The sequence below is a fragment of the Rhinatrema bivittatum genome, chromosome 5 (assembly GCF_901001135.1).
Source record: "Rhinatrema bivittatum chromosome 5, aRhiBiv1.1, whole genome shotgun sequence".
NCBI lineage: Eukaryota > Metazoa > Chordata > Amphibia > Gymnophiona > Rhinatrematidae > Rhinatrema > Rhinatrema bivittatum.
In genome coordinates, this window is record NC_042619.1 from 51,499,224 (window position 1) to 51,509,520 (window position 10,297).

Here is a 10,297-nt window from a genome sequence, read left to right on the forward strand (position 1 = left end):
TTTGTTAATGGGATTAAAAAAGTGACTTTGCCATTACATTGACTTTAACTCTAAATGCGATCTTTGGAGCTTTCATCATTTTGAAAAGAAAATTTATGAAAATTGATGGGAAAAATCACTAAGAAAAAATTACTAAAAAAGTATATATAAAGTAAAACGGACCTGAAACCGTAAAAAGAGTCTGGTAAAATACCTTGACCCTACGAGTAGTGGTCCTACAAAATTATATAGCCCCTTGTGGTATGATAGCTGGATTAAAGGTATTTAAAGGAGAAACCAGGTATACCAGTATTTTGCTAAATGTGTAAAATGACATTCTTATCACTACCCATCCTCTTTATGTAAAAGTATGTGTTGTACTTTACCTGCTGAGAGAAGTGCACATATTGGTGAAAGGATGGATTCTGTGAAATAGCACATGTATTTTTAGCAACTGAGAAAAGGAGGGAGAAATCTACACATATACATGTCTTTCTCTCCCCCCACCCGAGCATTTTTAATGGCTTTTATGCTGCAATGGTATTGACTTGGCCACTAGCAATCTGAGTTGGATTTGAACCAATGATTTCGAGGGGAAAGGCTTTGCAGCCTTCTACCAATTTTTTGGAACCATTATCCAGAAAAGGCTTCTAAGTTTCTTCCTTCTCATTTGACTCTGAAGATTACTTCAACAGCACTCCTGGCCCATAGTCAGAAGAGCACAAATCTGAGCCAAAAGACAAACTTTTTTAGATACGTTAATAGTGTCAATTTCTGAATCACAACATGAAGTTGTGAAACTCCTGTTAGAATTAAGAGTGTTATACTTCATTACCTGCTTAATCCTGAATGTATTTTCTTGGCTTTGGCACCATGATTTGGCTAATCATTTTATGTAATTTTATTCTTAAACAAAGGTGCAATTCCAGCAGGCAGTCAATTAAAGAAAGTTGGTGAAGTTAAAGTGTGCACTCCTGAGGACAGGAAGTCCGTGGAAATTCAGATGTACCAGAGAACACTGAGGTAGGAGATAGACCTAGGAAAAATACTATGAGTAAACTATGAAACCCAAAGCAAATCAAGTTGCAGAATTAAATGCATAATTGTTGAGGCTTATTTGCATGCTTGTCTTGATCTAGGCTTATTTCTAATGCCTGCTGAACTTCAGTACCCCTGTACATAGGGAAAATCCATCCTGCACACGCCAAAGTTAAATCACTAATGTGAAACAAATAGCAGATTTGTATTTCTTTACAGGCTATATAATCAACTAAATGAAGTACAAACAAAGAAAGAAGAGAAAGCAAGGCAAGAATCCTATGCCAAGAACAGGGAAAAGGCAAAAGAATTTCAAAAGGTAGCCAATAAGACAACTACAATGTGAAATTTAAACTTATTCTATACCATACTGTATAAATATAGTAGTTTAGCTTTCAACTTTGTAACTTACAGCTTTCATTGTCCTTCTGTAAAATGTTCATACTTTTTCTTGTTTTTAAGTTTAAAAGAATTTTGTGCAAGAAAACAATGTTTTCTCTCTCAGCATCAAATTGAGGGGAGAGGTTAATGAAAGAAAATGCCTAGGGAAAAGGCTGAGGAAGACTAAACAACTGCTAACATGGTTTAATGGTGAGGTGAACGAGGCAGTTAACCAAAAGGGTTTTTGGGGGTTTTTTTTAAATATGGAAAACAGACTCAAATGAAGAAAATCGGCACGAGCATAAGTACAGACAAGTTAACTGTAAAACAGTAGTAAGACAGGCCAAGAGAGAATTTAAGAAGCTTTCCATAGAAACTAAAACTAATACATTTTTCAAGAACATTCGAAGCAGAAACATTCTTTGATTCTGAGCAATTAAAACAAATCTGTGTAATAATGAAGGATATAGTAGATCAACTTAACAAACTAAAGAGTAACAAATCCAGATAGTATCCACCCCAGAGTAAAAGAGCTCAAACATAAAACTGCAAACATGTTACTACTGACATGTTACTACTGATTTGTAACCTATCATTTAAAATGGCCACAGTACTGAAGACTGGGGGGTGGCCAATGTAACACAGATTTTAAAATAGGGCTTCAGGATTGAACCAGGTAACTATACACCAGTTGAGCCTGATGTTTGTGCTAGCCAAATAGATAAAAAGGGAGATCGGTGTAAAAAGAAGCTTTTATTGAAACTTGCCCGACTCTGGCCGAGTTTCGCTCTCACAGGAGCTGCCTCAGGGGCTACTGTTTTAACTGGTTTCTTTGCATTTTGAGAAATTCAGTAGAAAGTCATCACACATTGTCAATAACCAATCTCAGTGCTGTTGATACAGTCAATCTTGCATATGTGATTTTATAAGCTGGCAAACAGGCACAATTATTATTGAGTCCAAGCTGTTTACTGCCGTGTCTCACAGCGTGTATAAGATAACAACTTCCTTGTATTCATACCGTCATTTTGACCATCGGCAGGAGACTGTAGCATGTATCGAAAACTGAAAGCGGTGCCATATAATATCAGCGCCGCTTTCAGTTTTCGATACGCGCTACAGTCTCCTGCCGATGGTCACAATGACGGTATGAATACAAGGAAGTTGTTATCTTATACACGCTGTGAGATACGGCACTAAACATAGAAACATAGAAACATAGAAATGACGGCAGAAGAAGACCAAACGGCCCATCCAGTCTGCCCAGCAAGCTTCACATTTTTTCTCATACTTATCTGTTTCTCTTAGCTCTTTGGTTCTATTTCCCTTCCACCCCCACCATTAATGTAGAGAGCAGTGATGGAGCTGCAACCAAGTGAAATATCAAGCTTGATTAGTTATGGGTAGTAGGGGAAGTAACCGCCGCAATAAGCAAGCTACACCCATGCTTATTTGTTTTACCCAGACTGTGTTATTCAGCCCTTATTGGTTGTTTTTCTTCTCCCCTGCCGTTTAAGCAGAGAGCTATGCTGGATATGCGTGAAGTATCAGTTTTTCTTCTCCCCTGCCGTTGAAGCAGGATATGCATTGAAAGTGAAGTATCAGGCTTATTTGGTTTGGGGTAGTAAATTTGGCTTATTTGGTTTATTTGGTTTGGGGTAGTAAACAGCTTGGTAATTTACCCCACAGGTTACCTCCTTCAACGTTTTCAAACTGCGGTACTCCAGTAAGATTTTTACCCATTTTCCGTCGATTACAGTCGAGTTTGGCCCTCGCGGCCTACTGGCTGTCGACCGTACCGTGGCTCAATTTTTTCATAGCCACAATGGTGTCAGGGTTGCGCCGGTGCCTGGACTGTAATCACATCATGTCCATCACAGACCCTCACAAGGTCTATGTAATGTGTCTCGGATGTGAGCATGATGTCCTAACCTGCACCAAATGTGCCCTTATAACACCAAAAGGTCGCAAGGCTAGAATGGAGAAGATGGAACTTCTCTTCCGTGCTCAAACTCCGACGCCGTCTATTGCATCAACGTCGTCAGAACCGGCACCGTCAACTTCGTGCCAACATCGACCTCCAGCCGGTGACTGTCCGGCATCAACAACTTCTCAGCCTTTGACACCCTCTACTCCCCCTCAGGACCGAGGAGATCGTAGAGATAAACATCACCACTGGCATCGAAAGTCTCAGACCATCAAGGGAGCGAAATCATCGACCTCACCATCGTCCGAGCCGCCGTCGAAGAAGCCCTGTCCAAAAAAGGCACCAACCTTTTCGGCAACCAGGTCACTGAGACAACCCTCACCCGACAGAGTATCTGGAGCCACGACTCCGCCTTTAACGGTGGTCCCTCCGGCTATGCCTCTGCCTCCTTCTTCTGTTCCAGAGCCGGGGCTGCTAGCTCCAGGTCTCCGAGAAGAACTGGACCGGATGGTTCAGGAGGCCATCGACAAGGCGATGCATCGACTCCAGGTACCTCCAACACCGGTACCGATTGCGGAACTGACCACTGACCCGATTCCAGCAGCGTTGGCACAGCTGCTCTCGAGGATGGAAGCACTTATGGCCGCTTTTCCACCAATGGACCCCGGGTCACTGATGGCTCCGGTGCCATCTCCGCTTGCTTTGTCATCAGGAGGAGAAACATTGTTCTGCATCCCTCCATTGGGAGTTCTGCCGATGCCTCAGCCGTCGATGCCGATACGTCCATTGGTGCAGACGTGTCCATTGGCACCACCAAGCCATCCATCAATGCCCTTGATGCCTGCACCGGTGCCTTCGATGCCCTCATCGGTGCCTCCAGTTATTCCTTCGGAGCCTTGACCAGGACCTTCAGGGATCCCACCGCCCCATCGTCCTCTAGTCCCTAGAGGAGCAGGTGCTGATCCCTACGACACCTGGACTGATGATTCTTCACCAGACACCGATGATTTGCCTTCACCACCTTCACCTACTGAAAGCAGAAAGCGTTCTCCTCCAGAGGACCTTTCCTTCATAAATTTTGTGAAGGAGATGTCTGAATTGGTTCCCTTCCAATTGCAGACTGAACAAGATGACAGGCATCAAATGATGGAGCTGTTACAATTCCTGGATGCTCCCAAGGAAATAACCTCCATCCCTATCCACCAGATTCTTCTGGATCTCCTCAAAAAGAACTGGGAACATCCTGGCTCTGTTGCTCCAGTCCACAGGAAAGCTGACACCACCTATCTCGTTCAGTCAGCTCCAGGCTTTCGCAAACTTCAATTGGATCACCAATCTGTGGTTGTCGAATCTGCCCAGAAAAGAGCAAGGAGATCAAAACCTCACACTTCCTTTCCCCCAGGCAAAGAACAGAAATTTCTAGATGCCATTGGTCGCCGTGTCTTCCAGGGATCAATGGTCATCTCCAAAATTTCCTCTTATCAGCTCTATATGACCCAATATAATAGGGTCTTATTTAAGCCGATACAAGACCTAACAGACTCCCTGCCTCAGCAATTTCAAGAGCAACTCCAAACCCTAGTAACAAGGCTTTTGAGGCAGGCAAGCATGAGATCAGATCATCTTACGATATCTTTGACACTGCTACCAGGGTATCTGCAGCTGCTATCTTGGCAAGACGATGGGCCTGGCTCAAGTCTTCCTACCTTCGTCCCGAAGTTCAGGACAGATTGTCCGACCTGCCCTGTGTAGGGGACAATCTGTTTGGCGAGCAGATTCAACGGACGATGGTGGAACTCAAGGACCATCATGAGACCCTGAGACAGCTCTCTCTGATGCCTTCTGAGTACTCTTCAAAACAACCATTTAGAAAGGACTCTAAGAAATCATTCTTCCGCCCGAAGACGTCCTACCCGCCACCAGCTAGAACCCATTCTACGAGTCCGTTTCAAAAAGCCCAGTCTCATCAGACACGAAAACAAAAACCTCAGGCAGCTGCTCAGCTGGGCCCTGCTTCCGGTTTTTGACTCCTGCATAGAGGGCAGCAGCCAGCTTTCATTGCCCTGCATAACAGTGGAAGGTTGATTGTGCCATTTCAACAACAGGTGGCACTCATTCACCTCAGACCAGTGGATCCTGGCGATAATTGCTCAGGGTTATCATCTGAACTTTCTCTCCATTCCACCGGACTCCCCACCTCTACCGATGTGGAGAACATCCAATCACTCCATCCTTCTGGAACAGGAGGTCTCCCTCCTCCTCCAGTCCAAGGCAATAGAACCAGTACCCTACTCTCAGCATGGCCTAGGGTTCTATTCCCGGTACTTTCTAATCCCCCAAAAATTGGGGGGTGTTTGTCCAATTCTGGACCTACGTGCCCTCAAGTACCTCCAGCGAGAGAAGTTTAAAATGGTAACCTTGGGATCTCTTCTTCCTTTTATACAAAGAGGAGACTGGCTCTGCTCTCTAGACCTCCAGGACGCATACACTCATATCGCGATAATTCCATCTCATCGCAAATACCTGAGGTTTCTAGTAGGCCCCAAGCACTATCAGTACCGAGTGCTTCCATTTGGCCTCGTGTCTGCACCATGAGTCTTCACAAAATGCCTTTTCATAGTTGCAGCCTTCCTCAGGACTCAAGGTGTCCATGTCTACCCCTATCTAGACGATTGGTTAATCAGGGCTCTCACTCAGCAAGCTGCTCTGTCGTCCCTGCATCTTACTTTACACACTCTAATTTCATTCGGATTTCTCGTCAACTACGACAAATCCTACTTAGTCCCATCTCAAACATTATCGTTCATTGGGGCAACTTGGACACCTTGCAGGCAAAGGCTTTCTGCCTCGACAGCGAGCTCTCACTCTCGTGTCTCTTGCACACCAGCTGCAGTCTCAGCACTCCATGACTGCACACCACTTTCTCATCCTCCTGGGACACATGGCATACTCAGTTCAGGTCACCCCAATAGCCCGCTTGGCCATGAGAGTCATGCAATGGACTCTAAGGTCACAGTGGACTCAATCCATTCAGTCCCTGTCGACCATTGTCCACGTAACCAACTCACTCCATCAATCTCTAGCCTGGTGGAGAAATCAGGTCAATCTCCTCCAGGGCTTGCCCTTCCAGGCTCCAGACCCACAAATTACTCTCACCACCGATACGTCCAACCTCGGCTGGGGAGCCCACGTGGCTGATCTGCAGACACAAGGATCTTGGTCTCCAGATGAAGCCAAACACCAAATAAATCTCCTGGAGCTACGAGCAATCAGATATGCTCTCAGGGTATTTCAGGATCGCCTCTCCAATCAAGTCATCCTGATCCAGACGGACAACCAGATGGCTATTGTGGTACATCAACAAACAGGGAGGGACGGGCTCCTACCTTCTGTGTCAGGAAGCTGCACAGATATGGGCGGAGGCCCTTTCCCACTCGATATACCTCAGGGCCACCTACTTGCCGGGAGTCAGACAAGCTAAGTCGCACCTTTCAACCGCATGAGTGGTCTCTCAACCCCTCAGTAGCGAACTCAATTTTCCACCAATGTGGTTATCCTCAAATAGACCTCTTTGCGTCACCTCAAAATCGCAAAGTAGACAATTTCTGCTCTCTCACTCGCAGCCAACACTGTCAGCCAAGAGACGCATTCTCCCTATCATGGTGACAGGTCTCCTATATGCATTCCCTCCACTTCCACTTCTCTCGAAGACTCTCATAAAGTTACGTCAGGACGAGGGAACCATGATCCTGATGGAAACCACACTTGGCACGGCCAGTGAGATGCTACTTCAGGATCTCTCCATTCGCAGGTACATTCCCATGGGAAAGGACCCGCTTCTCATCACTCAAAACGACGGGTACCTATGCCACCCCAATCTTCAAGCCTTGTCCCTGACGGCATGGATGTTGAAAGGTTAATCCTTCAGCCATTTAACCTTTCTGAACCAGTTTCCCGTGTCCTGATTGCTTCACAGAAGCCTTCCACGAGAAAATCTTATTCTTACAAATGGACCAGGTTTACGTCATGGTGCTCTTCTCAGTCCCTTGACCCCTTTACCTGTCCAATCACAGAGTTTCTGGACTATCTCTGGCACTTGTCAGAGTCCGGTCTAAAAACTTCCTCCATCAGGATGCATGTCAGTGCGGTAGCCGCCTTCCATAAAGGTGTTGGGGATGTTCCCATATCGGTACAACCCCTGGTCACACGTTTTTTGAAAGGCTTGCTTCACCTCAAGCCTCCTCTGCGTCCTCCGGCCCCTCCTTGGGACCTCAACCTAGTTTTGGGTCGGCTCATGAAATCACCATTCGAGCCTCTTCAATCCTGTGACCTTCGATATCTCACATGGAAAGTGATTTTCCTTTTGGCAATCACTTCCGCTCACAGTGTTAGTGAATTACAGGCTCTAGTTACCTACCCGCCTTACACTAAACTTCTGCAGGACCGGGCAGTACTCCGCACTCACCCAAAATTCTTACCTAGAGTAGTTTCGGAGTTTCATTTCACTCAATCCATTATACTACCTACCTTTTTTCCCAGGCCCCATTCCAATCCAAGAGAGCAGGCTCTGCATACCCTTGACTGCAAACGGGCTCTAGTGTTCTACCTAGACCGTACAGCTGCCCACAGGAAAAGCACTCAATTGTTTGTCTCTTTCCATCCTATCAAATTGGGACAACTTGTGGGTAAGCAGACTCTCTCCTCCTGGTTGGCGGACTGCATATCATTTTGCTATCAGCAAGCGGGCATTCCACTTCAAGACCGTGTTAAAGCACACTCTGTGAGGGCCATGGCAACTTCAGTAGCACGCCTACGCTAGGTGCCGCTTCCTGACATTTGCAGGGCTGCCACCTGGAGTTCTCTCCATACCTTTTCAGCCTATTATTGCTTAGACAAAGCCGGAAGACAAGATTCCATCTTTGGCCAGTCTGTCTTGCGCAACCTATTTACAATGTGTCGTACCAACACCCTTCCGCCTGCCCAGTGGGGTTCAGGATGCCCTCGGCCAAATTTCATCCCAGGCCTAATGCCTTACATGCCTGTGTACATTTGGTGCATACTTGGACATCCTCAGTTCGGTACTCACCCATATGTGAGGACTACCATCCTGCTTGTCCTGTGAGAAAGCAATGTTGCTTACCTGTAACAGGTGTTCTCACAGGACAGCAGGATGTTAGTCCTCACGAAACCTGCCTGCCGCCCCATGGTGTGGATTCGTAACTTTTTCTTATTTTTATTTTTCGGCCCTACCTGTAGTTTTTCACAAGACTGAAGGGGGACCCCTGCTGGCTACAGGGTTAGTGCCATGCTGGGAATGCCCAGTAGGGGCCAGTCAAAGTTCTGGAAACTGACAGACGTGTTCTGTGATTGGGCTCCATCCTGTGATGTTACCCATATGTGAGGACTAACATCCTGCTGTCCTGTGAGTACACCTGTTACAGGTAAGCAACATTTGCTTTTTCTTCGCTTACCAGCAATATTGGATCGGCTTCCGCTTTGTTTCTTGGGTCCTAGCCAAATAGATAGACACTGCTTAATGGGGAAGAGTTAAAATGGTTTTAGCAAAAGGAAATCTTGCTTTACAAATATGTTAAATTTTTTTGAAGGTGTAAATTAATATGTAGATAAAAGTGAGTCAGAAGGCCTCTGACAAAGTCCCCCATAAGAGACTCCTTGGGAAGTTAAAAAGTAATTGGATAGGAGATACTATGGTTAAAAGTTTTCAGAAATGGAGGGAGGTCATTAGTGGAGTACCTCAGGGATCTGTACTGGGATTATGCTGTTTAACATATTCATAAATCTTTTGGACTAGAGAACAAGTGAGGTGATCAAATTTGCAGATGATACAAAATTATTCAAAGTTGTTAAAACAGCAGCAAAATGTGAAGAATTACAGAAGGAATCCTGTGAGTAGCAGGCTGGGCATTTAAGTGGTAGATAAATTTTAATGTAGAAAAGTGCAAAAAATGCACAGTGCTGGATTCTGTATTGGTAATGTGATTTTTGCTTTGTTCTGTTATCACTGACTAAAGTGCCATAGAAATCTATTAAAAATCTATGAATTCAACCTTTTTTTCCTCTTCTGTCACAAACTGTAGTTTTGAGATATTTGTCTTTTTTTTTTATATATGTATGTATGCATTCTTCTGGTTCATGTTTGCCAGAAAAAAATCTATTTTTACTTACAGAAAACACTACAAAAACTACGATCCAAAAAATGACCACCTTCAAAAACAACAGGAACTGGGAGATAGATTTGAGGAGATACTGGAATATAATTTTCAGAATTGCACTGGACTCTGTTGCAGACCACATATTTCCTATGCATGCTTATCATTTTTATGTAAATATTTAATATTTTTTAATAATTGAGCTGTTTGGAGACAAAATGACTGATTGACTATTTAAGTTTAATTTTAACATACAGCTTGATTTGGTTAATTTATGGTTATTTTATCCATGAGTATGTAACATTTATGGCTTTATTCTACTTCCTGTAAGAAATCTCTTGTGTGTAACAAGTGTATGAGATGGGCCAATGAACAATGGACCTGCGAATGATGACTGTTTTAATAATGTGGAATTTCCAAGAAATGTGGGATTAAGTAGGTTTGAGGTATTTGTTTATATAAAGTTTGTCATTTTACTTTGATTTTTTTTTTAACTGGTGGAGTCTTTTGGTCCATTTTAAAAGTTTAGCAGGGTACTAAACCACACTAATAAATATTTTATGTAAAAGTATAATGTATTATGGTACAGTATTTATTCCTGAAATATCAAAATCGGTGTGTGTATGTGTGTGTATGTATATATATATATATATATATAAATAAACTTTAAGTGTATTTTTTTCCCTTGGTGCAATTACAGTAGCTTAGATATTCATCAGCCTCCAGTGAAGAATAGAGCATTCCTGTCCATTCAATGACTAGTTATGGAGTTGTGTAAAAAAAAAAAAAAAAGGAGGGTAGA

At 43.9% G+C, this 10,297-nt stretch overlaps 1 protein-coding gene across 4 annotated transcripts in view; it reads left to right on the top strand.

Moving 5' to 3' along the window:
- The window catches only part of CEP295 (centrosomal protein 295), a 212,246-nt gene extending 202,183 nt beyond the window's left edge, over positions 1 to 10,063 (top strand). For all 4 annotated transcript variants that reach the window (XM_029602323.1, XM_029602320.1, XM_029602321.1 and 1 more), the window contains exons 27-29: positions 897 to 1,002; positions 1,237 to 1,336; positions 9,514 to 10,063. In XM_029602323.1, the coding sequence (XP_029458183.1) occupies positions 897 to 1,002; positions 1,237 to 1,336; positions 9,514 to 9,546 (239 nt within the window). In that variant the 3' untranslated portion in view covers positions 9,547 to 10,063. The remainder of the gene's footprint in view (positions 1 to 896; positions 1,003 to 1,236; positions 1,337 to 9,513) is intronic.
- The last annotated feature ends 234 nt before the right edge of the window (positions 10,064 to 10,297 follow it).